This window comes from Amblyraja radiata, chromosome 7, assembly GCF_010909765.2.
Source record: "Amblyraja radiata isolate CabotCenter1 chromosome 7, sAmbRad1.1.pri, whole genome shotgun sequence".
NCBI classification, from domain to species: Eukaryota; Metazoa; Chordata; class Chondrichthyes; order Rajiformes; family Rajidae; genus Amblyraja; species Amblyraja radiata.
The window spans coordinates 61144222-61171565 of record NC_045962.1 but is presented as its reverse complement, the minus strand read 5'-3'; the positions used below and the strand labels follow the sequence as shown (position 1 = coordinate 61171565).

The 27344-nt window shown below is 42.1% G+C and overlaps 2 protein-coding genes across 5 annotated transcripts in view; one reads left to right on the top strand and one right to left on the bottom strand.

Annotated features, from left to right (window-relative positions):
* Positions 1-20969, top strand: part of zranb3 (zinc finger RANBP2-type containing 3) — a 107649-nt gene extending 86680 nt beyond the window's left edge. For 2 of the 3 annotated variants that reach the window (XM_033024660.1, XM_033024661.1), the window contains exons 15-21: positions 2670-2761; positions 7913-8014; positions 11571-11713; positions 12116-12268; positions 15797-16193; positions 18788-18919; positions 20701-20969. In XM_033024660.1, coding sequence (XP_032880551.1) covers positions 2670-2761; positions 7913-8014; positions 11571-11713; positions 12116-12268; positions 15797-16193; positions 18788-18919; positions 20701-20799 — 1118 coding nt within the window. In that variant the 3' untranslated portion in view covers positions 20800-20969. The remainder of the gene's footprint in view (positions 1-2669; positions 2762-7912; positions 8015-11570; positions 11714-12115; positions 12269-15796; positions 16194-18787; positions 18920-20700) is intronic. The other variant, XM_033024662.1, reaches the window with a different exon arrangement.
* Positions 20970-23910: 2941 nt separating this feature from the next.
* Positions 23911-27344, bottom strand: part of rab3gap1 (RAB3 GTPase activating protein catalytic subunit 1) — a 74240-nt gene continuing 70806 nt past the window's right edge. The window contains exons 24-25 of one of the 2 annotated variants that reach the window (XM_033024678.1): positions 26442-26462; positions 23911-24683 (exon numbers count right to left, since the gene is read on the bottom strand). In XM_033024678.1, coding sequence (XP_032880569.1) covers positions 24444-24683; positions 26442-26462 — 261 coding nt within the window. In that variant the 3' untranslated portion in view covers positions 23911-24443. The remainder of the gene's footprint in view (positions 24684-26441; positions 26463-27344) is intronic. The other variant, XM_033024679.1, reaches the window with a different exon arrangement.

Here is a 27344-nt window from a genome sequence, read left to right as displayed (position 1 = left end):
CCAGATTTTTTCCATTTCGGTAGAGATTTCACTTTTCATTTTAAGTATCCACTCCTGATTAAATTTCGTCGTGTTTATGTACACATTTTTAATAAAATCCTTCTCCGCACCCCCCACTCACTCATTTTGTCGCCTCCTGCTGGCCAGCGACCATAACGGCTGCTGGCGCCCGCCTCTCGCCTCAAAGACGCCATTTAAAAACAGCCGCACTGCTGAGTGCTAGAGTTGGAGGACCACGTCTCCCGTGGGGGCTACGGGTAGGGAACGGCTGCGTTGGGGGAGCAGACCCAACGGGTCTGCACTTGGTCTAGTATCCTATAGAAAGGACAGGCAGGTGGGCAGAGGAGGGGGGGTAGCTCTGCTGGTGAGGGATCGAATTCAGTCCCTTGCGAGGGAAGACATAGGGACTGACGAGGTGGAGTCACTGTTGAGTGAGTTGAGGAATTGTAAAGGTAAGAAGACACTAATTGGTGTTATCTACAGACCCCCAAATAGTAGCCCAAATGTAGGGTGCAAGTTGCAGCAGGAGTTAAAACTTGCATGTAACAAAGGTAATGCCACTATGGTGATGGGGGATTTCAATATGCAGGTAGACTGGGAAAATCAGGTTGGTTCAGGACCCCAAGAAAGAGAGTTTGTAGAATGCCTCCGAGATGGATTCTTAGAGCAGCTTGTAATGGAGCCGACCAGAGAAAAGGGAATTCTGGATTTAGTGTTGTCCAATGAACCAGATATGATATGAGAACTCGAGGTAAAGGAACCGCTTGGGGGTAGTGATCATAATATCATTAGTATCAATCTGCAATTTGAGAAGGAGAAGGTTAAATTGGAAGTGTCACGGGAGACTGGTGACTAAAATTAGTGCACATGGTATTGGGGGTAGAGTGTTGACATGGATAGAAAATTGGTTGGCAGACCGGAAGCAAAGAGTAGGAGTGATCGGGTCCTTTTCAGAATGGCAGGCAGTGGCGAGTGGAGTGCCGCAAGGCTCGGTGTTGGGGCCACAACTGTTTACCATATATATTAATGATTTGGAAGAGGGAATTAGGAGCAAGTTTGTGGATGACACAAAGCTGGGTGGCAGTGAGAACTGTGAAGAGGATGTTAGGAGGTTGCAGGGTGACCTGGACAGGTTGAGTGAGTGGGCAGATGCAGTATAATATAGATAAATGTGAGGTTATCCACATTGGCGGCAAAAACAAGGGGGCAGGTTATTATCTCAATGGGGTTAGGTTAGGTAAGGGGGAGGTGCAGCGAGACCTGGGCGTCCTTGTACACCAGTCACTGAAAGTTGGCTAACAGGTACAGCAGGCAGTGAAGAAAGCTAATGGAATGTTGACCTTCATAACAAGAGGATTTCAGTATAGGAGTAAAGAGGTTCTTCTGCAGTTGTATAGGGCTCTGGTGAGACCACATCTGGAGTATTGTGTACATTTTTGTCAAGTCAAGTCAAGTTTATTCGTCACATACACATATGAGATGTGCAGTGAAATGAAAAGTGGCAATGCTCGTGGACTTTGTGCAAAAAAACAAACAAACAAACTCCTAATTTGAGGAAGGACATCCTTGTGATTGAGGCAGTGCAGCGTAGGTTGACGAGATTGATCCCTGGGATGGCGGGACTGTCATATGAGGAAAGATTGAAAAGACTAGACTTGTATTCACTGGAGTTTAGAAGGATGAGGGGGCATCTTATAGAAGCAAATAAAATTATAAAATGACTGGACAAGCTAGATGCAGGAAAAATGTTCGCAATGTTGGGCGAGTGCAGAACCAGGGGCCACAGTCTTAGAATAAAGGGGAAGTCATTTAAGACTGGTGAGAAAAAACTTTTTCACCCAGAGAGTTGTGAATTTATGGAATTCCCTGCCACAGAGGGCAGTGGAGGCCAAGTCACTGGATGGATTTAAGAGAGTTAGATAGAGCTCTAGGGGCTAGTGGAGTCAAGGGATATGGGGAAAAGGCAGGCACAGGTTATTGATAGGGGACGATCAGCCATGATCACAATGAATGGCGGTGCTGGCTCGAAGGGCCGAATGGCCTCCTCCTGCACCTATTTTCTTTGTTTCTGTAATGCATCTTGGCAGAATGGAGAAGGGTGAAAGGAACTGGTGATTGGGATGAGAGGAATGAAAAGAAAGGTATGCAGGATCTGGGGAGATAAGGTCAGTGGGTGGGGTTTATCTGTCGTTCATGTAGCTTGGTTGTAGGCTATATAAATGGGATTATCTGATCATTTGTGTTCCTGTTATCTGGTTCAAAAGCCTCTCAAGACCTCCGAATCAGATTATTCGATTTTAACATCTCGAGTTGTGATTTTAATAAAATAATTCCCATAAATTCCAAGCATCCCTTGCTCAATTCTTCCTCTATCTTGAATGTATTGATTTCTTACTGTGATATAGTACTGTGGTTCATTTGCCCCCCAGTAACTTAATCAAATTACGTCAATAGGTATTTCAATTGCATGATGTACAATTCTGTCATCACACCATATGTGTATTTGTGACAGTTCAAAATATTTTTAGAAACTTACTTTACTAGCATATTATTCCTTCCTAGCATATGTGAAAGTGTTTTTTTTTCCAGTTCTATCTGTATTTCCTCTTGAGAAAGGAACTGATCATGACATTTCTTCCCAAATTAACACTTAAACCTTTCTGGTGCAGAACAGCATGACACCCCAAGTGACATTCCAGATTTTGATGGCTTTATGTATTTTGCAAGCAAGAACACTGATAGAATCCATCTCCACACAAAGGTATTGTTAGACTTTTCATCCCCATATTTAAGTGCTTGCTACAATTCTGTGATAAAATGTGCCATACATCTGTAACAAATAAGGAATCTAATAACTAATCGAACAACAATTAGGAAAATCAGCAGCAAACTTCTAATTTGATTATCAGAGGCAAATACAAACTGTAATCATGAAATGAAAATCATCTAGCATCTGTTCAAGATTGTTATATTTCCAGTGAAAGGAATTGTTCTGTTTTTTTCTAGACTTTGTCTCAGAGAAAAAGCTTGCATTTATTTCTTTGCTGTTGCTTTTATGCTTGTTTATTCCTAAATAACTAGTTATTAAGCCTTGAGCATTGTTATCTTGCAGACTAACATGGCATAGTAGACAGCATTGAGATAAAAAGTTAGATAATCAGTTTTTAGTGATATTGGTTAAATGATAAATATCAGCAAATTTAAGAACTCCCGTCTCTGAATAATGCCTGAAGATCATTCAATCAATGGGGCTGACAGGAGATAATTTTCGCATTTTGTCAAAGGGTGATATCCCCAGCAATCGCTTTTCCTCACTGTCGCATTATATTATCTGTCTTGATTAATGTGCTCCACTTCTGGGGCCTCTTTTACCTTGTTGAAAGTATGCAAACACTTATTACAAGGTCACAGATAATATTATAACTGAATACAATGACATCTATCTGTTTCAGTTAGTTTTATAGAATAAACTAGACCAAGTGCAGACCCATTGGGTCTGTTCCCCCAACGTGTGGTTGTGGGGGGGGGGGGGGAGGCGGCACGCAGCATCACACACACACGCACTCACGCTAATTACCCCCTTGATATTATATTAATATTATTAATTTGCTCCTTTTACCTCATAACCACCCTATCTACTGACGCATAGCCTCCAACTTGCAGTCACGTCTAGAGAGGGGGGGCGGGCGGGGGTAGAGAGTGAGGGCAGAGAGAGATGGGGCAGAGACAGAGAGAGAGACGGAGACACAGAGAGAGGGGCAAGAGGGATAGGGGGGTGGAGAGGAGGATAAGAGGGAGGTGGGTGAGGGGGGAAAGGTGGGGGAGGAAGGGAGGAGAGAGAGGGTGAGAGTGAGGGGAGAGAGAGGGGGGTGAGGTGGGGAGCAGGGAGGGTGGAGGGAAGAGAGAGGGTGTGCTAAAAGGGGGGTGAGGAGAGGGGGAGCAGGGAGGGTGGAGGGTAGGGGTGTGTGGAGGGGAGGGGGGTTTAGGGGAGGGACGGTGGGGGAGGAGAGGGAGAAGGGGGGGGGAGGAGAGGGGGGAGGAGAGGAGAGAGGAGGGGAGGGAATGGGATGGGAGAGGAGAGGGGGGGGGAGAGGAGAGGGGGGGAGAGAGGAGAGGGGGGGAGAGAGGAGAGGGGGGGAGGGGAGAGAGGAGAGGGGGGGAGAGGAGAGGGGGGGAGAGGAGAGGGGGGGAGAGGAGAGGGGGTGGGGAGAGGAGAGGGGGCCTTTTTACTTCAACCCAAACAACCATTTGCAGGCAGTGCTTTTTTCCTCTAACCATATTTTCATTTTCAAACCACATTATGGGTACTCACAGCTGTGGAGACATTTGTTCAGTGTTATTCAGAGCTCTGATTGAGGCACACCACTTGCAGAGACTGATTGAGGCACACCACTTGCAGAGACGGATTGAGGCACACCACTTCCTGGTTTTATAGTCCCTCCCCCTCCCTCCAGCAGGGGCAGCAGAGAGAATGGGGAATTTTGTAAAAACATTAATATCTCTGTCATTTTTCATCGACGGGAAAAATCCTCGGCACACATGTGGCGGAGGGGGGCTCTGAGCGAGGTGGCCAAAAATGACGGCCGTAGGTGGCGGCGTTCTCTCGGAAATCGCAGCACAGAAGGCCAAAAGCGGTCAAGAACAGAGATTTAGTAATATAGATGAGTACAATACATATCATCAACACTTCACTCAATTTCATGGCAGTGACTGATTTAAACAGAAAATATCTCATATCATTTTTGAAATGAATTTAGAACACTGCTCCTTAGTTTCCCATCTCCTGTCCCTCCAGTGTATAAGTTAATCTGAATTTAAGCCGCATCCACTGTCTTGGACTTGAAACTGAGACATCTCTCCCAAGAAGACAATTTGATTTTGATTCTCGCTTAACCATTTTAATCATGGAGCAATAAATCAGGCTGCTGCCAGGAAACCAATGCTGTTATTTTAAAGGAAAATGCTTAAATAAAATAGTGTAAATGTGAAGAAAAATGGAAATTAAGCTGATGATTATTGTAATGGAAGGAAGATGTAATGTATTTAAATTATTTTGGAAAGTGCTGGTTTTGTGCCATTTTGAGATGGCATTACAAACTTATTACATGTCATTTTTATTTTGTGCAGTTCAAGGGCCCCTTGAGCAATAACATCCCTAAGAAAATCTTAACACTGAAAGCAAAAACCTATTTATCCACAGATTGCAAAAAAATCTGGTGTCAAAGAAAAGGCCCTCCACCACCATTTTATGAAGGGGAGAAAAATAATAATTACTGGCCTTGCCAGCAATGCACATGCACTGTAGAGTTTTTTTAATGAGTTTTGTACAGCGATGTTATTTGAGTGTATATTTTAGTCATTATTCTTGAAAAATGCATAAAATCGATTCTACATAAAGCATCAGCATTTTCGTTTAGCAATAGACAATAGGTGCAGGAGTAGGCCATTCGGCTGATCATCCCCAACCAGTACCCCGTTCCTGTCTTCTCCCCATTTCCCCTGACTCTGCTTTTTTTTAAGAGCCCTATCTAGCTCTTTCTTGAAAGCATCCAGGGAACCTGCCTCCACCGCCCTCTGTGGCAGAGAATTCCACAGACTCACCACTCTCTGTGAGAAAAAGTGTTTCCTCGTTCTAAATGGCTTACTCCTTATTTTTAAACTGGCCCCTGGTTCTGGTCTCCCCCAACATGGGGAACATGTTTCCTGCCTCTAGCGTGTCCAAGCCCTTAACAATCTTATATGTTTCAATGAGATAACCTCTCATCCTTCTAAACTCCAGAGTGTACAAACCCAACTGCTCCATTCTCTCAGCATATGACGGTCCCACCATCCCGGGAATTAACCCTGTAAACCTACGCTGCACTCCCTGAATAGCAAGAATGTCCTTCCTCAAATTAGGGGACCAAAACTGCACACAATACTGCAGGTGTTGTCTCACTAGGGCTCTGTACAACGGCAGAAGGACCTCTTTGCTCCTATATTCGATTCCTCTTGTTATAAAGGCCAAAGCCATTCGCTTTCTTCACTGCCTGCTGTACTTGCATGATTACTTTCATAGACTGATGTACAAGGACCCCCAGATCCCATTGTACTTCCCCTTTTCCCAACTTGCAATTGAATACAATAACATGCAGTGCCCTCCATAATGTTTGAGACAAAGACCCATCATTTATTTATTTGCCTCTGTACTACACAATTTGAGATTTGTAATAGAAAAAAAAAATCACATGTGGTTAAAGTGCACATTGTCAGATTTTAATAAAGGCCATTTTTATACATTTTGATTTTCATCATATAGAAATTACAGCTGTGTTTATACATAGTCCCTCATTTCAAGGCACCATAATGTTTGGGACACATGGATTCACGGCTGTTTGTAATTGTTCAAGTGTGTTTAATTGCCTCCTTAATGCAGGTATAAGAGAACTCTCAGCACCTAGTCTTTCCTTCAGTCTTTCCATCACCTGGAAATACAGAGGCTACACTGCAAGATGCAAACCACTGGTTAGCCGCAAAAATAGGATGGCCTGGTTACAGTTTGCCAAGTACTTAAAAGAGCAACCACTGTTCTGGATTAAGGTCTTGTGAACAAATGAGACGAAGATTGAGTTATATCAGAGTGATGGCAAGAGCAAAGTATTGAATAGAGAAGGAACTGCCCAAGATCCAAAGCATACCAGTTCATCTGTGAAACACGGTGGAAGGGGTGTTGATGATACAACTGCTGATGGTAGTAGCATAATGAATTCTAAAGTGTATAGACGCATCCTATCTGCTCAAGTTCAAACAAATGCCTCAAAACTCATTGGCCGTCGGTTTATTCTACAGCAAGATCACAAATGTACTGCTAACGCTTTGAAAAACTCAAGCTAAAAAATGGTCAATTCTTGAGTGGCCAAGTCAATCACCCGATCTGAGCCCAATTGAGCATGCCTTTCATATTCTGAAGAGAAAACTGATGTGGACTAGCCCCCAAAACAAGCATAAGCTAACGATGGCTGCAATACAGGCCTGGCAGAGCATCACCAGAGAAGACACACAGCAACTGGTGATCGCCCGGCACGGCCTAAAATGGCCGTGGGACTTATCATCGCCCGCCTGGGGCTTGGACATCGGGAGAGAAATGGAGAACAGGGGAGAGAAAAGATTTTGCTAATGTTTGTGTGAATTAAATTGTGTGTATGTCTGTAGGAAATTGTCTTTGTTTGTATAGCTGTGGAAACGGAGTTTCATTTGAGCCTCACTGAGGCTCAAATGACAATAAATATTGTATTGTATTGTATGTCCATGAATCGCAGACTTCAAGAAGTCATTGCATGCAAAGGATATGCAACAAAATACTAAACATGACTATTTCCATTTACATTACATTGCTGGGTTCCAAACATTATGGTGCCCTGAAATGGGGGGGGGGGGGGGGACTATGTATAAACACTGTTGTAATTTCTACATGGTGAAACCAAAATGTATAAGAATGACCTTTATTAAAATCTGTCAATGTGCACTTTAACCACACGTGATTTTTTCTATTACAAATCTCAAATTGTGGAGTACAGAGGCAAATAAATAAATGATGGGACTTTGTCCCAAACATTATGAAGGGCACTGTATGGTTTGTTGGTTAAACGGAAGGAGGTGATGCGGCAAAGGCACCTAAACAGATGGTTTCATTCTGGGAAACAAAGAAGTTCGTGAGCTCCTTGTGACATTTTTCAGAGATGATTTCTCAAGGTGCCTTTGAAAAGAATCTTGGATTATCCAGAACGATATGAAATAAATTTTAGTTTGAAATTGTAGTTCATTCAGTTTGCTTTATACACTGTCTATTAATCTTTGCTGCAGACATTGCAGCAACATTCCATGTGAAGTATATTAGAATTCTTAATAAATGATTATCACTGTTTATGTTTAGGAGGCAGAGCCGTTAAACTGCAGTTTTATTCCTCTGGATGTAATTTTAGAAAACTGGGAGGATTTACCAACGTTTTTTGAACGTAAAATAAATCGTGTTGTGGTAAGTTGTTTGTGTGTGTGTGTATATTTATATATATATGGAACATTTTTGTAATGCTTTGCACACTAACGTGGCTTAGCAACAGAAGTATGCTATTTGGGGACACAAGCCTGTTCAGCAATTTAACAACTTCACAGCTCGGAGCCATACAGCACAGAAACTAGTTATTTGGTCCAACTTGTCCATGCCAGCCAAATTTTATAACTGAGCCAGTCTCCCATTTTACTCTTATTAAACCTTTTCTATCCTTATACTAATCTAAATGTCCTCTAAACATCCTCATTGTACCCTCCACTACAATAAGGGAGTTCGGTATTCCGAAATACGCAAGGAATCATGGGATTTTTTCAAAGGTCATTCACCCATAAAGAAAAAGCGAACAAAGCGCTGGCTGAAGAAACTGTATAAATTCTTATCTTTATTCATAATTTATATGTAAAAATATATTTAATCTGAGGAAGGGGGGTGCTGTATGGTCACATTATAGGAAAATTAATGTATTCCAGACTGGAACACAACGATGATAGTTTCTGAGTCCAATTTAGCTATGCTACTCATATCAAGGCAATGGGATTCTTCAGCCTCATCTATGAATACGAATGAGCAATGAAATTCTCAATTCCAGAAAGACTACCATAAATGGTCAACTCCTCATCACCCCAAAGGAACAGGTAGCGGGAGAGCGGGGTGTAACAGCGCGAGAGAGGGGGCAGATGCGAGTGGGAGACAGGGGAGAGCGAGCACACAGACCCGCGCCTCATCAGCAGCCAGGATCGAACCAGGGTCCCTGGCGCCACAGGTGCTGCCGAACCCCCCCCCCCCCCCCGACTGTCCCATCCCCACCTGGGGGGCGGCCGGAGACATCCGGGGCGACCCCGTATCGACGACACCAGCGGCCCCAGGACCACAGCCTGCGTGGAGAAGAACCGCCACCTCCGCCTGACCTGCTGAGTCACCGCAGCACCCCGTGTACATCCCCACCGATGACCGGCGCTCGGCCCACACCAGCACTGAGGGGGCCAACCGACAGCCACTGGACAAGGTGAGAGGCACAGCCATCGGTCCCCGGCCCGCCGGGGAACGCCCCTCCCCCCGGGAGCCGGAGCCAGCGCCCACTCCCCGGGCTGGCTGTAAGCCCGGCCTGACACCTCCGGCCGCCCCCGGACAGTAACGGGACACCTGGGAGGGGTCGGGGATGGCCCATCAACAACTCAACAGCGCCCGCAGCACCCGAGACCCGGGCCCGTCTCCAACCACGGACGAGCACAATCTTGCTCACTCACCAAAGCATAACGCAATAAAAAAGACAAAATAAACGTAGTTTTTAACAAAGGAACAATAAATACAACTAATTCAAATACTGAAAGCAGTATTTTCTTACCTAGAAGAATCAAAGCTGGAAAAAAGGAAGAAATGAAGGTCTCTTTGCACACAACTCCACTGCTTTCCAGCAATGTTTCTGCATAATAACCTTTGACCTGGGCATGCATAGTCGGAATACCGAACTTGCTTTTTCCATCTGTGTGAAGAAATTATCCCTAGGTCTCTTTTATATCTTTCCCTTCTCTTTAAACTGCTACTCTTTCCTCTTGTAATGTGTATATAACCCAACACATCACTCATTTCCCTCAATTCCTTTGCTTCCATGACCTCCTCTTCACTAAATATAATTGAGAAGTAGTCACATAATATCTGAGCCATCTCTGTGGCTCGACATATAATTGATCATGCTGATCCTTGAGGGGGCCTATTCTCTCTCTTGTGACACTTTTTCTTAGTATACTGTGGATTCCCTGAGGTTCTCATTTGCCTTGTCTGCCAAAGTTTCTCATGTCCTCTTTTTGCCCTCCTGATTTCCTTCTTATGTGTACTACTTTTTGTATATTTCTGAGGTATTTGCTTAATCCCAGCTGTCGATATGGTTCAATATTGCTTTTATCGTCACATGTGCAAGTGCAAGCGCACAGTGAAATTATTTTCTTACGGACAGTACAGTATTCCCATCCTTGTTTAGCAAATTGTACAGAAATGGTCGACTGATCCAGCGTGCAGGAGTCGCCATGTTTTGGCTCCGCTTTCAAACTCCAGTCTTTGCTCTAGGTATTATGAGTGGTGCCTGATCCAGTCAAGCGCTAGCCTGCTGCGGGCCTCCAGCTGTTGCCTTCGCATAGACCTGTGAACCTGGTCCACCTTTGCTCCCGGGGGGGCTCCCACAGCCGACCTCGAGGGTGCAGTAGACCATGCCGCGGTTCATTCTCATCTCCGGCCTAACTCCTCGCCGGTCGCATATCTCTCCATTGTCGCGGCTCCATCCTCTCAGTTACAAGCAGGGGTCGGCTAGGCGGTCTCTCCCTTCCAAACCGCATTCCAGGTTCTCCGAGCAAGGTCCGGCTTGACTGCTTCCTCCTGCAGGCCGTGGTCCACCAGGTCTTGCATTCTGGGAGCTTCTGCCTATTCTGAAAACATCCACTATGCTGAACACATGCCTGCTTTGGGTCTGATTAAAGCCTCAATACCCCTGCCTTGCCCTGCACTCTAACTGGATCACGCTGTCCCTGAATACTCCCAATCTCATCTTTTAAAGCCTCCTTTTTTTTCAGGCGTCCCTTTACCTCAGAAACAGCATCACCTCAACAACATCTGCAAGTTCCTTCAAAATCGACCTTGACCCAATTTAGAACTTTAGCTTCTTGATCAGCCCTACCTTTTTCCATACCAATTTTAAAACAAATAGAATTATGGGCACTGCTCCCAAGTAGTTCCTCTGTTCCACTCCTGCACCTATTGTCTATTGTCTATTGATGCTTTTGTCACTTGCCCTTCCACATTCCATAAAAGGAGGTCCAGTAATGTGTATTCTCTCATCGGGCTCTCTAGATTTTGAAAGAAAACCTTCTTCGGCACGCTTAAGAAATTGCACGGCGTCCAAGCTCTTTGCCTTATGGATTTCCCAGTCATTATGAGGGAAGGTATAATCACTTTTATAAACTTACTATTCTTGCAACTCACTCCCTCCATATTTCCTCCTATATTTCCATTTGACTATTGGGGTGCTTACAGTACAACCCCTTCAAAGAAATCATCCTTCTTATTTTTAAGTTCCATCCGTATATCCTCACTGGATGATTCCCTCAAGAACATCCTCTCTGAGTGCCAGCACAATGTCCTCCCTAATCAAAACTGCGACTTCCCCTCCTCTATGACCTGCAACTCTATCACACCTGCAGCATTTGGAATATTGAGCTGCCAGTCTTACCTGCTCTCCCAGCCTTCTTTCTTTTATGACCATAATATCCCAGACCCATAACCAATCCACAACCTGAGTTCATCTGTCTCATTGGGCTGCTTGCATTAAAATAAATACAGTTCAATCCATCAGATCTTCCTCATTCCATGACTTGACCCTGGCTGTCCCCTCTACTGAACCTACTCACATTAACATCTATATCAAGCTCTAGGTGTATCTACAGTTGTGATTACCAATGTGTCAATTTGTTTTATTTGCACTTCTATATAAATCAGTATTTGTGATTCTTTATTCTCCCCCAAATTTCAGGTTCTGCGATTTGTCCGAGAATGGCAAAGATTATCTGCTATGAAACAAAGATTAATTAGGAAGAGCGGCCACATTTTTTCCAATCCTGGTCTTGTACTGGAAACCATCATGAAAGACGAACGCAGACAAAGCTGCACAAAAAGGTAAGGATGGTCATATATTCTGGGCCATCAGTTATTGTAGATTGCATCTTCCATGACCTGGTACCTTTCATTATTCTTTACATTGTATTTTATGGCACATTCTGTTTGAGATTAATCCTTCATCCGTTTTCAGTAAGTTATTTCAGATGAGTATTTTATTCCTGAACTCTTAACAAATATGTGGTCCTTCGAATTAAAGAAATATTATTATATTTCTATCTACTGGTTAATTTGTTGAAAAGAAAAATCTAAAGAGAAATGCACATACAGATGTGCATTGTGCATAGAAACCAGTTGGTTAATTTATTTGCACTTAAGTTCTTTAATGTGTTTTTGTTCTACTTGTTTTCCAATTTAAAAAAACTATCATTGAGCACGAGAATTAAAAAAATTTTCATTTAGATTTAAAACAAAAGAAGATGTCGCTCTTCTGTCTCTGGATAAGGCACGCAGAGAAGGAGGAAGTTTAAGAGTTATCGCAAGAGAATCAATATTCCGGGTCAAAAATCAAGTCAAATCTTCCAGTCACGCAGTTGAGGAAAATTTAATCAAGGGGTAAGTTTCAGTGGATCCCTATTTAATGGTTAATGACATCAAAATGATGTCCTCTTCGGCAACATTCACCATTGAAGATATAACTAAGTAGCTTGCAAGCAAGTCACTACTTTAAAGGGTTTTTAAAAATGCAATATATTTTTTTTTAAATTTGAAACAAAAAAGATGTACTTGAGGAACTCAGTAGGTGAGGCAATGGAGAGAAATGAATATTTTAAATTTTAGGTTGAGACCCCGAATTTAGACTGTTTAGAGTCACGGAGTCATGGAGCATGGAAACAAACCCCTTCGACCTAACTTGCCCAGGCCAACCAGGGTCACCATCTACAATACCCGCACTTATTTGCATTTGGCCCATATCCTTCTCACCTTTCATGTACCTATCAACATTGTGATTGTACCTGCCCCAACTGCCTTCAATGGTAGTTCGTTCCATATACCCACGAGCCTTTGTGTAGAAAAATTTGCTCCTCAGGTTCCAACTAACTCTTTTCCCTCTCACCTTCAACCTATGTCCTCTGGTTCTTGAGTCCCCTACTTTGGGGAAAAAGACTCTATGTATTTACCTTATCCATTCCCCTCATGATCTTAAACACCGCTATTAGATCAATCCTCATCCTCCAGCACTCCAAGGAGCAAAGTTCTAGCCTGCTCAACCTCTCCTTAGGCTCCCTAGTCTTTGCAACATCCTCATAAACCTTCTCTGCACGTTCCACCTTAATAATATCTTTCCTATAACAAGGTGACCAAACCTGAATACAATTCTCCAAATGTGGCCTCACCAATGTCTTGTACAACTGAAACATAACATCCCAACTTCTAAACTCAATACTCGGACTGATGCAGGCCAATGTGCCCAAAGCCTTCTTGACCACACTATCTGCCTTCAAGGGTAGACACCACTTTCAAGGAACTATGTACGTGCACCCCTAGATCCCTCTGCTCCACAACACTCCCCAGAGCCCTGCCATTCACAGCGAAGGTCCTGCCCTTGTTTGACTTCCCAAAATGCAACACCTTGCACATCTGTATTAAACTCCATTATCCATTCCTCTTCCCACTCAAGATCCTGCTGTAACCTTTAATAACCATCTTCGCTATCCACAATGCCATCCACTTTTGTGTCATCTACAAACTTACTAATCATGCCTTGAATGTCTCATCTTTGAATTTGATATTTCTAATAAATTAATTGAATAGATGGCATCATTACTCTGCAAATCTAATTGCAAATCTACTTGCAAAATTGTGGTTAAAATAATTGTATTGAAAAAGAAGCATTTCCATTGCGCAATAATTGTATATTTTAATTTTGAACTTCATTTATCTTTGCAATAATTATTTTCCTTGTTCCTGATCCATTGGTAGTTTACTTTGTTCACCCTGAAAGTATATTCTTGTGCAGAATTCATCTGTAGTTTCCTCAGTATTGAATTATGATATATTAAATCCATCCCAAAAATTACCTTTGAGACAAATGTGTGCTGTAATCCTTCTTTATCTTGTGTCACACAGTAGAATTGCCAAATCCAAATATTGTGTGCATCTATTTTTTAAAGTTAGATTAAACATTTCTAACTTGTGTGACCTCTTTGGAATCTATTCCCTTGTTAACAGGTGAATGTGAATACAAATTGAGTAGTCCTTTGGTAGAAAGTTTGCTAAGATAGATGATAGAGCCAGACTTGCATTAGAAAGAATTTTCATAAAAAATAAGCAAATAATTGATAGAATAGTTGGATTTACAAAGAGGGGCGTAGCTTTTAGCCGGAAATAGCAGGGGACCACGGGTCAAAGGAGTTGGAGGAATTGAGTGAAATCCAGGTTAGCCGGGAAGTGGTGTTGGGTAAATTGAATGGATTAAAGGCCGATAAATCCCCAGGGCCAGATAGGCTGCATCCCAGAGTACTTAAGGAAGTAGCTCCAGAAATAGTGGATGCATTAGTAATAATCTTTCAAAACTCTTTAGATTCTGGAGTAGTTCCTGAGGATTGGCGGGTAGCAAACGTAACCCCACTTTTTAAGAAGGGAGGGAGAGAGAAAACGGGGAATTACAGACCAGTTAGTCTAACATCGGTAGTGGGGAAACTGCTAGAGTCAGTTATTAAAGATGGGATAGCAGCACATTTGGAAAGTGGTGAAATCATTGGACAAAGTCAGCATGGATTTACAAAAGGTAAATCATGTCTGACGAATCTTATAGAATTTTTCGAGGATGTAACTAGTAGCGTGGATAGGGGAGAACCAGTGGATGTGGTGTATCTGGACTTCCAGAAGGCTTTCGACAAGGTCCCACATAAGAGATTAGTATACAAACTTAAAGCACACGGCATTGGGGGTTCAGTATTGATGTGGATAGAGAACTGGCTGGCAAACAGGAAGCAAAGAGTAGGAGTAAACGGGTCCTTTTCACAATGGCAGGCAGTGACTAGTGGGGTACCGCAAGGCTCAGTGCTGGGACCCCAGCTATTTACAATATATATTAATGATCTGGATGAGGGAATTGAAGGCAATATCTCCAAGTTTGCGGATGACACTAAGCTGGGGGGCAGTGTTAGCTGTGAGGAGGATGCTAGGAGACTGCAAGGTGACTTGGATAGGCTGGGTGAGTGGGCAAATGTTTGGCAGATGCAGTATAATGTGGATAAATGTGAGGTTATCCATTTTGGTGGCAAAAACAGGAAAGCAGACTATTATCTAAATGGTGGCCGACTAGGAAAAGGGGAGATGCAGCGAGACCTGGGTGTCATGGTACACCAGTCATTGAAAGTGGGCATGCAGGTGCAGCAGGCAGTGAAGAAAGCGAATGGTATGTTAGCTTTCATAGCAAAAGGATTTGAGTATAGGAGCAGGGAGGTTCTACTGCAGTTGTACAGGGTCTTGGTGAGACCACACCTGGAGTATTGCGTACAGTTTTGGTCTCCAAATCTGAGGAAGGACATTATTGCCATAGAGGGAGTGCAGAGAAAGTTCACCAGACTGATTCCTGGGATGTCAGGACTGTCTTATGAAGAAAGACTGGATAGACTTGGTTTATACTCTCTAGAATTTAGGAGATTGAGAGGGGATCTTATAGAAACTTACAAAATTCTTAAGGGGTTGGACAGGCTAGATGCAGGAAGATTGCTCCCGATGTTGGGGAAGTCCAGGACAAGGGGTCACAGCTTAAGGATAAGGGGGAAATCCTTTAAAACCGAGATGAGAAGAACTTTTTTCACACAGAGAGTGGTGAATCTCTGGAACTCTCTGCCACAGAGGGTAGTCGAGGCCAGTTCATTGGCTATATTTAAGAGGGAGTTAGATGTGGCCCTTGTGGCTAAGGGGATCAGAGGCTATGGAGAGAAGGCAGGTACGGGATACTGAGTTGGATGATCAGCCATGATCATATTGAATGGCGGTGCAGGCTCGAAGGGCCGAATGGCCTACTCCTGCACCTAATTTCTATGTTTCTATGTTTTAACAATGTTGTGTAATGTCTAATGGTCAAGTAAACTGTATGCTTTATTTTCACTTTCCATCAACAACAAGTGGAAGTATTGAGAATAAAAGCTGCAAGAGTATTTCTCTATTGCCGTTAACAAATGATGAATCTGACACATCCGGAGAAATTGGCTATGTACAAGCTGTGAACAAAGACGGAAACCCACTTTGCCTTGGCTGTCAACAGCCCACAATCCAGGTCAGCACACAACGTGAATCTACAGCTTGGGATACACGATTTTGCACACAAAAATGTCAGGAAGATTTTTTTATTCAAACTAATCGGCATTACATGAAATCAAAAGTCTTTGAAGCTGAACGAGGAATCTGTCAACAATGTGGACTGAATGCTCAGCAGCTGTACCTTACTATCCGAGATACCCCAAAGACCCTTCGGAAGGAGCTGCTTGAAAATACCTGGCTATCACAGCTTCCACTGGATCAGGTCAGTGAAAAAGTTACAAAAGATGGAAGCACGGTTGGAAGAAGAAATTAATTTTTTTAATGTGTTTTATTTTTATTCCTTATTGATTACATTAAATGGAGCTAAGTCTATAAAGTAATTTAATGTATTACAACCTAGGATTTTTTAATCATTGAATATTGTTGCAACAAAGGTGGTATCGTAGATAACAAAAATTATTATCAAAAATTACAGTAGGATTTTGATCAGTTGGGCAAGTGAACTCAGGATTGATTAATGAGGTTTAATGCAGATAAGTACGAGGTGATGAATTTTGGGAAGTCAAACTAGGGCAGGACTACACAGCGCATCGTAGGACCTTGGAGGTGTTGTCGAGCGGAGGGATCTAGGAATGCAGGTACATTGTTTCTTGAAAATGGCGTCATAGGTAGATAGGGTTGTCAAGTTTTTGCTACATAGGCCTTCATCAGAGTATTGACTATAGAAGTTGGGATGTTATGTTACTGCTGTGTAAGACATTGGTGAGGCTGCATTTAGATTATTGTATTCAGTTTTGATCACCCTGCGAGAGGAAGGATGTTGTTAAGCTGGAAAAAGTGTGGAGAAGATTTACGAGGATGTTGCCAGGACTGGAGGGTCTGACCTATAGGGAGAGGTTGGGCATGTTAGGTCTTTATTCCTTGAAGTGCAGGAGTCTGTGGGGTGATCATACAGAGGTGTACAAGATAATGAGAGGAATAGATAGGGTGAATGCACAGAATCTTTTTCCCAAAGTAGGGGACTCAAGAACCAGACTTAGGTTGAAGGTGAGAGGAGAAAGATTTAATAGGAATCTGTGGGGCAACTTTTTACACACAAAGGGTGGTGGGTATATGGAACGAACTGCCAAAGGAGGCAGGTTCTATAACAACATTAAAAAGAAATACTGTGCTGGCTCTCCCTAATTAACCCCTGTCTATCCAAACGCACCTATATATAATTATCCCTCAGTTTACTCTCTAGTAGCTTGCCTACCACAAACGTTAGGCTCACTGGTCTATAGTTCCCAGGCATTTCCTTACAAACCTTCTTAAATAGAGGCACAACATTAGCCACCCGCCAGTCATCCAACACCTCACCCATATCTAATAATGATTTGTATATCTCAGCCATTATATCGAGTACTGCCAATATTTGGAATCACATTCAGAAGATAATGCTTTAACTGCAAAAAAAAAAATTCATAATCTAGTGAGAAGGGATAGCGCATGATCTGATCTAAATTGTCCACATATTATTTGCACAGCCCATCAATAAAATGATGTGTTACTCTTAGTTCATTTTTCTGCCCCAAATGTAGTAAAACTATATTCTGTATGCTGATCGGAAGAACCTTTGTTTGCACAGCTTTGTTACAATATATGTACACAATTGTAAGATCCCCTCTTGTTCCTGTTTTTTCTGTTTGTAGGGCAAATGTTGTTCATTACAGTGACTCCTCATTGCCTTTCGAAGGTGGTGATTGACCACAGCAGTCATTGTAATATTATCAGGTAAAGAACTGCAGCCTCTGACCTTCAAAAGAACAGTACGTAAAGTCATGTAAGATTGACCTATAATTTGGAGAACCACAGTTGATGTTCTCACCCTGTGTGTGTTAACACATGTGCACAAAACTGGTCTGGACAAGGATGAGAGGATATCAGTCATTTGAGAAAGATGCTAGTGAGGCTGGACAGAATTTAGTTTTGCTCTGAACCTGGTTTGACTAAAGGGCCTGTCCCACTTACGCGACCTCGGCTCGCAAATTACGTGACCTCGTGGTCGCTTGAGGCGTACGGGCACCGTATGGCCGCGCGGGGCCAGTCCCACTTAGAAGCGCTGAGTTGTGCGGGGCTGGTCCCGACATCCTGCGGGGCTCCGAAATTCTTGCTGTGGCCAAAATCTTCGCGGGCACATTGCGGTCGTACGCAGCGTCTTGACGGTGTACGCCTAGCACGTGGCGTTGCGCGATGACGTCACCGCCTGGCGTTGCGTTACGTGATGATGTCACCGCCGGACGCCATGCGACGCCCAAATTCAGTCGGCCCGCCTCCTGCCCAGCTGATTGGTTAACATGACAAAATGACGTACACGCGTACTTAGCGTGAACTCCGCTTCCACTTGGTCGCGCCAAACGCACGCAATCGCATGCAAATGGGACAGGCCCTTTAGGCATTGGAGGGAGAGATGGGTGTTGTACTGAGACACTCATATTCATTTAAATAGAATTTCTACATTGTTAGCTGTGAATTTAGCAGGTTTGCGGCTGCTGATTTTTGCCTAATTATCCTAGAAATTGTGCTAGAAGGCAAAGAATGATGGGTGTAGTGATAATTCTTATAAATAATGTACTTTTCACGGATCCAGATATTTTCTGATTGAATCATGACCCAGTTTCCATGGCAGCATCTTGTGCAGGAATAAATGAGAATTTTCACATCGCTTCTGCATCCTAGCAAATTTTATTGAATTCTCTCTCTCCAATTTGCAGTGTTTTATTTTGAAAAAGGCAAACTAATGCTTCATATAGTTTTTATGGCCACACTAAAATTTAAAAGTGTGAATTTTCACATCTGGTGTTCTCTTGGTTTCAGTTGAATGAAATGATTTTGAATCCAACCGAGGGTCTGTTTTGGCAAGTAGATCACATTACACCTGTATATGCCGGAGGAGGACAGTGCTCCCTTGAAAACTTACAGACCCTCTGTACTGTCTGTCATAAAGAGGTCAGTATCGCAATCATCTAATGCTTGGCATGGCACACTTTTTTTTAGCACGTAAATTATCTGGTCATTTCTCATGTTTTTGCTGACATGACCTTTGAATAAATAATTGATATGGGAGAGTTAAAGAAAGAGATGCCATACTTCATCTGATCTGTAGTGGGTAGACAAAAATGCTGGAGAAACTCAGCGGGTGAGGCAGCATCTATGGAGCAAAAGAATAGGTGACGTTTCGGGTCGAGTCCCTTCTTCAGAAATCGCATTTGATCTGTTGACTAGGTTTGAAACAAAATTATTTGCAAATAATAACGAAAACCAGAATGGAAACCAGCAGTGCAGTGCATTACAGATAGTGGCCTAACTATGAAACCCTGCATTATAGAAAAACAGGTTGTAAAACGATTGTATCAATCAGGGGAAAGGGGGTTAGGGACCAGAGTGCTTCAGATTCTTTTTTTCCCTGCAGGATTTTCAAAAATATTTAATAGCTATGATTTGTAATAGCTATATATTTATTTGTGTTACAGAATGCTTAAAGATATGTTATGTTTACATAGTGTCATTGCGCATGTGGCAATAGAAGCGATTACTTGCAAATTTCAATGCCCGCTTACAGTGAAACTGACTGTGTTAAGTGATGGGTGTGTCTGATAACTGTAGGGAGGTTAAATGGAAAGAGTTATTTTTCCCTAAATATTCTCCATTAAGATTTTATGTTGGCTTGTTAATGAAATGTATCTTTCAAGTGGGTCTCTAGTTCCTGATCGAGATCATGTTATAACCATTTCAGTCGTGTAATACAAAAGTTCCCTATTTACTTTAAATCGCATTATATTTAATTCACTTTATGGAAACGCGCGTTCCAACAGAACTACCTGTATTAATGAAATAGTACAGGATATAGAAACATAGAAAATAGGTGCAGGAGTAGGCCATTCGGACCTTCAAGCCAACACCGCCATTCAATATGATCATGGCTGATCATCCAAAAGCAGTACCCCATTTCTGCTTTCTCCCCATATCCCTTGATTCCGTATATCGAGCTATATATCTACAACATGAGAAGATTTGGCAGAGCCAACATAGTTTTATGAAAGGGAAATTGACTGATTTTGGTAGAGGTGGGGAACCACTGGATGTAGCAAATTTGGATTTTCAAAAGGAATTCAATAGGATGTCACATAGAGAACAACAAATAGGAATTAAACTAATAATATTGTGGGATACTTGCCCAGATAGAAGATTGATTAATCAACATTAATCATTAATTGGGCCTCAACAATGAGCGGTAACATGCAGGATGCCACAATGATCAGTGCTGGGGACTCAACAAATTATATTAATGGCTTGGATGAAAAGACCAAGTTTATTGCAACAAATTCTCACAATATAAAGACGAGCTGAAGTACAAATTTGAGGATGCTGTGGAGTCTGCAGAGGAATATAGATAGGTTGACTGAGGTGGCAAAAAGATGGAGAAGTATAGTGATGAGAAACGTGAGACTTCCCATTTTGCACACAAAATGGAAATGCTGAATATTATTTTAATGATAGGACTAAGGAATGCTGGTGTTCAGTTATGTATGGGTGTTCTTGACTGGCACTGCAGAGTCATAATGCCGTTACAATAAATAAAAAGGGAAATGGAATGCTGACTTTTCCTGCAAGAGGGATTAGGTACAAAAGTGGACATCATGCTACGGTAATTAAATAAAAACAATTTAATAACTGGGAGAATAAGATTGTTTAACTGAAGCTGACAATTTAAATTTTTTATTTTGCAGCGAACTGCAAAACAAGCTAAAGAAAGAAGCAAGGCAAAGAGGCTTACCAAAACATTAAAACAAGCATCTGACATCAGAACTTTTTTTACAAGTAAATAAGTATAAATGTACATCAAAAGCAACAGGAAATTTAATGCAGTTGAAACATCACATTATCTGAAATGCATGCAATAAAGATGTGTTAATAAATTATTTGAGCATAAAAAGTGTGCTTGCTACGACAATTTATAGCTATCTAATATACAATAAAAACATATACCTGTCTATCACCCTCTGTTGTCTTTACTGTTCTCTAATCTAGACATTTGACACAATAGTTTAGAAGATATTAAGATGCAAGTCAACAAGCATGTTTTTTTCTTCCATATTAAATATCCACTTTTAGAATTTTTGTTCCTTATACGTGTCTGTGTTTTGTTAAACATTGTGTGTTATTTTCTTCTAAAAAATTTGCAAGTAATTTATCTTCCTGATCTTTGTGATGATAAGAATTGTTTTGCTGTTTACACTGTAGATGCTGCATTTGCAGAAATGCTAACTTTGGAGTTTTAATGGACCCTTCATAATGGGAACATTGTGCACTGCTTATAAATTAAAATTGCCATAGTATGCTGCTGATAGACCTTTGAAGACCAAACATTTGGATACATCCCTTGACTGTTCGAGAAGTTACTTCGAATTTATCCATTATCAACCAACTACGTAAAGTCTTGTACCAAAGACCATTAAATCTCTGTGAAGAGCTTTCTTTGTAGTCGGTAACAGGTGACCTTTCATTACAGTGTGTTTGTATTTCTAGAAAATGGGTCGCATCACAATTGTGTGCACCATGAAGTCATGTCAACATCAAGAAATGTGCGGTGATTTAAAAAAAAAAATTGTTTTGATTGATTTCACAAATTCAATGGGAGCAAACTTTATTTCATCTCAAATTTCTGAGCAGTGATTTGTGATTTCTGTAACCTGAGCATCCTAACACTGGGGTCACCTGTGGTAATTGTTTTTTTGGGGATTAACTATAGGCCTTTCTTAACTAGGTTAAGCAGCTTTGTTTAAAAGTGGAGAAGTCTGTTCAATTAATTAACATTTGTAGCAGATTCTGCACTATGATTAGTTAAGGGCCTGTCCCACTTGCATGCGATTGCATGGGTTTGGCGCGACCAAACGTGATCGCTTGAGGCATACGGGCACCGTATGGCTGTGCGGGGCCGGTCCCACTTAGAAGCGTGGAGTTGTGCGGGGCTGGTCCCTACATCGCGCGGGGCTCCGACAAACTGGCAGTGTCCGAAATCTTTGCTCGCCAACGGTCTGTCGGCAGGCAGGCGCATTGCGGTCGTACGCAGCGTCTTGACGGCGTATGCCTAGCGCGTGGCGTTGCGCGATAACGTCACCGCCCGACGCAGTGCGACGCCCAAATTCAGTCGGCCCACCTCCTGCCCAGCTGATTGGTAAGTATGACACAAATGACGTCACGCGTGAACTTAGCGCGTCTTAGCGTGATCTCCGCTTCCGTTTGGTCGCGCCAAACGCATGCAAGTGGGACAGGCCCTTTAGTGCTTAAGTCTCTTGGTAAGAGTGTGTGTGTGTGTGAGAGAGAGACGAGAGGGGAGTTTTTTTTAAAGTATTGGACTTGCATGTAACTATGCCCACCTGTGGTGACCGAACAGGATTTCATAATTGTGACAAATGCAACCTAGTACTGATGATTAGTGTCTATATGCACAAAGGTTTCCCAAATAATTAGATAAATGACAGTACAGGATCTCAGCTGTTTGCAATGCTGTGGCAATATCCACCAAGGCAAGGTGCCAGAGGACTGGAAAATAGCCAAAGCTGTACATTTGTTGAACGGAAGATAATCCAGGAAACTATAGGCCAGTGAGCCTCATGTCAGTGATTGGGACACTATTGGAGAGGATTCTTCAGGACAAGATTTATTCTTATTTGGAAGAGGATGGGGTAATTGGGGATATTTAGCGCAGCTTTGTCTGCAGCACATGTCTTACAAATTTGATTTTTTTTTTTGAGGCGGTGACACAGGCCAACAGATGTTGGCTGCATAAAGTATTTGCTAAAGTCTCTCATGGTAGGCTGTCCTGTGGTGGGGTTCATGGTCATTTGGATTCAGAACTGGTTTACCCATAGAAGGTAGAAGGGTGTTATTCTGGCTGGAGGCCTGTGATCTGTAGGGCTCCACAGGAACCTGTGCTAGGACCTGAGTTTGTAATATATGTAAACAATTGGATATAAATGTAGATGGGTTGATTAGTAAGTTCGCAGACCTCATCAAAATTGATGGTTGTCAACGTATACGGTAGGTTATAGATCAACTACAGAAATAAGATATAAATGGGATAGACAATCAGAACCTTTTTCCCAGGCTGAAGAAATGGCACATGGAGTTTAATCTGTGCAAGTGCAACACCTTGCATGTAAGGTTTAATGTAAGGGGAAAGTATACAGTTAATGGCAAGACTTTTAACGGCATTTACATGCAGAGGGATCTTGGGGTCCAAATCCATATCTCCCACTAAGTGGCAACACAAGTAGAGAGAATGGTAAAGGCAGCTTATGGTATGTTTACCTTCATTGGTCAGGGTATAGTGTCAGGAAGTAATATTTAAACTGTGTAGGATGTTGGCTAGACTGTATTTGGAGCATTGTGAGCAGTTCTAGATTGATAAAGAATGATTTGGAGGCTTTGGTGAAGGTAAAGAAGTTTACAAGAAGGCTGTGGATTAGAGGGTATTAACTGTAAGGAGGTTGGACAACTTTAGATTGTTTTCAAATCATTAATAAGAACATTTGAAAGACATTTGGATGCTTTTGTAAATCGTCTGCAGTTCGTTGTGCCTCCAGGATTTGTCTCTAATTATCCGTTGTACATTGAATGGGAATTAATGGAAGAACAAATTCTTTGTGTACAACTTCAATGTCCCAGTGGATCAGTTACATTGTCACTGGACCTTGTTAAACAGAGAACAGACCAAAAATGACTTGCAGTTTACCATCATCATGCTAATCTGTTCTGTTGCTGTGGATGTAAACATTGATGTGTACTGGAGGATTATTGCTTCATCAAACTTAAGGTCGTTTCAATGGCTCTATAGCTGTTCAATTGTTGAAAAATATTAGTGTAAATTACAACCAAATTCCACTGCAGAGGCAACATCTATAATTATCCAAAATTATATTTTTGCTACTAATTACCAATCTTCTTTTCAACCAAATTAGTGTGATTTGTAAGATTTATTGATGCAATAAAATCTTCCAAAAGCACCCATGTCAGAAAACGTTTTATAATGCTGAGCACATGGCACAGGCAGGATATTTTGTGACCATTCCAAACTCATTCCAGGGCTGTAATAAGTTATAAAATATTCTCCTGCATTCAGCAGATTAGCTGAAGTAATAACTGACAGAAGTATCCTATGCACAGTTCCACTTTATATGTTGTCACACTTTACATTTGATTAATTTTATCGGTAAAAGCTATATTGTTAATTTTGTTTTTAAATACTGTGTCCATTTCTGCTTTAGCCAATTTTTAATCAATCATTACATTTCTTACCAGAATCACTGTTATTTGCATGCATAATTTTTTATAAGCATTCTGTAGCATTGGATTAACTTTTGAGATATTTAACAATTTCAGCTAAAACATACTAATTTGCTAAAGTCTGAAATGTAGGAATGACACCAAAGTATTTGTGAATTATATTTTAATGAATATTAGAACTGTATTAGAAGAATGATGTATCCGATGAAAATGCACCAGCTAGACGGAATTCATCTTTTAACAACACACTGTACATGCGTTGTGGTAACGACTTGGAGTACGGTGCAGGGCGAGGTACAGTTGTCCGGAGAATTATTTCACGTCCAGTTGGCAGGGGAAATTCTGATGCTGCTGAACTTGATTTATATTCGTCAGAAGTGCCTGGCTTCACAGGTTCATCCTCAATCGGAGTCAGAGTAGTGGCCTTGAAAATAGAAAAGATTTTTATGCGATCATTATATAATCATGAAAGTCTCACCGGTGGTTGAAACTCATTCACCAGCTTTGAAAATGATAGCTTTAGTTTAGAAAAAGAAACTCAAAATAAGAATTGGAGGTACGGAATTTCATGTGGTAGCTGGAAATGAAAAGCCAAACATGTAGATGCTGAAATTAATATCAATATATTTACTTTTTTTTATTGTTGAAGAGGCTGTGGATTTTTTTTAAAGTTCCCTTAATATCTTTTGAAAAAAAGGGAGTTGGATGCAATACTAGATTTCTATTTATTTATTTTTTTCTAAATACAAACTGAATGAACATTTTAAACAAGTTCTAATGCTAAATAATGAATGAGCATTGCAAAGGCCAATGAAAAAAAGTAACTGGAATACAATATGAATGCTGCTATTTCAATATAGTCATTTTAAAGATGTTTGGGGCAATTTCTACAGAGTGGTGGGTGACTGGAACATACTGCCTCTGGAGGTGTGGGGAAAGGAGAAAGAGTGGTGGAGGCAGATGCAGATGCAATGGTGGCATTTTAAAAGTTTTTAGATAGGCATGTGGATATGCAGTGAATGGAGGAATGTGCGTCACGTGCAGACAGAGGAGATTAGTTTAATCTGGCATCATGTTCAGCACAGACATTGTGGGCCGAAAGGCCTATTCCTGTACTGTTAATTCCCATAATTCCCCAAAATATCTATTAATCTATCTATTAGTCTATTATCTATTAGTCGGTGGGGGCGCTGCAAGCCGGCAGCCCTGTCAGCAGCGTGTCCATTTTTTCTACTTTTTTTGTTTTTTTAGTATGTTTTAATGTTTCTTGGTGGGGTGGTGTGGGGGGGGGTAAGTGGGAAACCGCTTCGGTCACCTCCTCCACGGAGAGGCGACTTTTTAAATGTCGTCTCCCCCGTGGCCTAACAGCAAGGGTCGGTGTGGCCTTTCCCGGAGACGCACCCAGGGCTTCAGCCGCGGGCGCAGCGTGGACTCTCGCCGTGGAGCGGGCGAGCCCTTGCCGGAGGGGAGCGCTCCGTTCGCTGGCCCGCGACAGCCTGAAGCCGGGGTCTGCAGGGCTCCAGCTGGCACGGCGTCCGCAGCCTCGTGGGGGACCCGGGGAGAAGAAGCCACCTCCGTCGGCCCGCGGCCAACTTCTACCGCGGGCGCGGTGGCGACTTACCATCAGGAGCAGGGTCCCTCGCCGGGGATCCCTGGAGGGGAGCTTCGACCGCCGGCCCTGCGGTCTGCGGTGCTTCTGGCTGCGGCGCGGCAGGAACTTTAAATCTCCGACCGCCGGCTTGCGGCCTACACCAACTTGAAGCCGCGGTCTCCGGTGGGGAAGGCACCGTTTCAGGACATACCTAGACTTTTTACCTGTCTGCACATCGGGACGCCCGTAGCGACGGCTGCGGAGGGTTGAGGTCCCGACCACGGGGGAAAATGGAGGAGGACTGGCCTAATTTTTGTACCTTCCACCACAGTGATGAATGCTGTGGTGGATGTTTGTGTTCAATTTTTAAAGTGTTTTTGTGTGTTCTTTTTCATTGTGCCGCTGCTGGCAAATTAATTTCACTTGCACTTTATGTGCAATGTGACGAATAAAACTGATTGTTGTAAAGCAGATGGGTCGTATTAAACAAACAGAAATGAAATACATGTCTCCTGCGTGTTATATTCTCCTTAAAAAAATGTGCATCTACACGAGGCATGACATGAAGAGTGATGAAGGGTTGGTTGTTACCTCTTCAGTAGATTCAGATAGCTTGAGAAGAAGTGAAAGAAAAGAACAATTAAGAGAAAATCAATGATGATGGGGAAAATCGAGTCAGATGATTAAGGGGTAAAACAAAATTTAAAAGAAATGTATTCCTTTTTAAACACATGAAAATATACCTACTTGTTAAAAGTAAACAAAATTATCATAATTTGCATAAGCTATTCGTCAATAATTATTACATACATAATCAAAACCAAACTGTTATTAAGAAATAGGGGACTCAGCCACAATTACACATACTCAGAGGTGCATAATTTTCCTGATGGCAAATCTCCAAAATGAGCATACTATATTTATGGTGACATTCCATATTATGCGTATTTGGACACCTACACCTTCATTCAATGCAAGTATGTAATGTGCCTTGACAGGAAGAGATGTTCTACTTGCTGTTTTTGTAAAAGGAGAATTTACATTAAAAAAACGCTAACATTTTGATGCATACCTTAACTAACAAGTTATCTGCTAAAGCTGTCTTTAGGTATTATAGCTATGGACTATAGACCCATATCTATAGATTTACGAGGTATAGGCAGAGGTTGAGTTGGCTGGGACTCTATTCCTTGGAGCACAGGAGGATGAGGAGTGATCTTATAGAGGTGTATAAGATCACGAGAGGAATATATCAGGTAGATGTACAGAGTCTCTTGCCCCGAGGAGGTGAGTCGAAGATTAGAGGACATAGGTTTAAGGTGAAGGGGAAAAATTTAATAGGAATCTGAGGGGTAACTTTTTCACACAAAGGGTGGTGGATGTATGGATGAACAAGCTGCCAGAGGAGGTAGTTGATGCAGGGACTATCCCAATATTTAAGAAACAATTAGACAGGTAAATGGATAGGACAGGTTTGGAGGGATGTGGACCAAA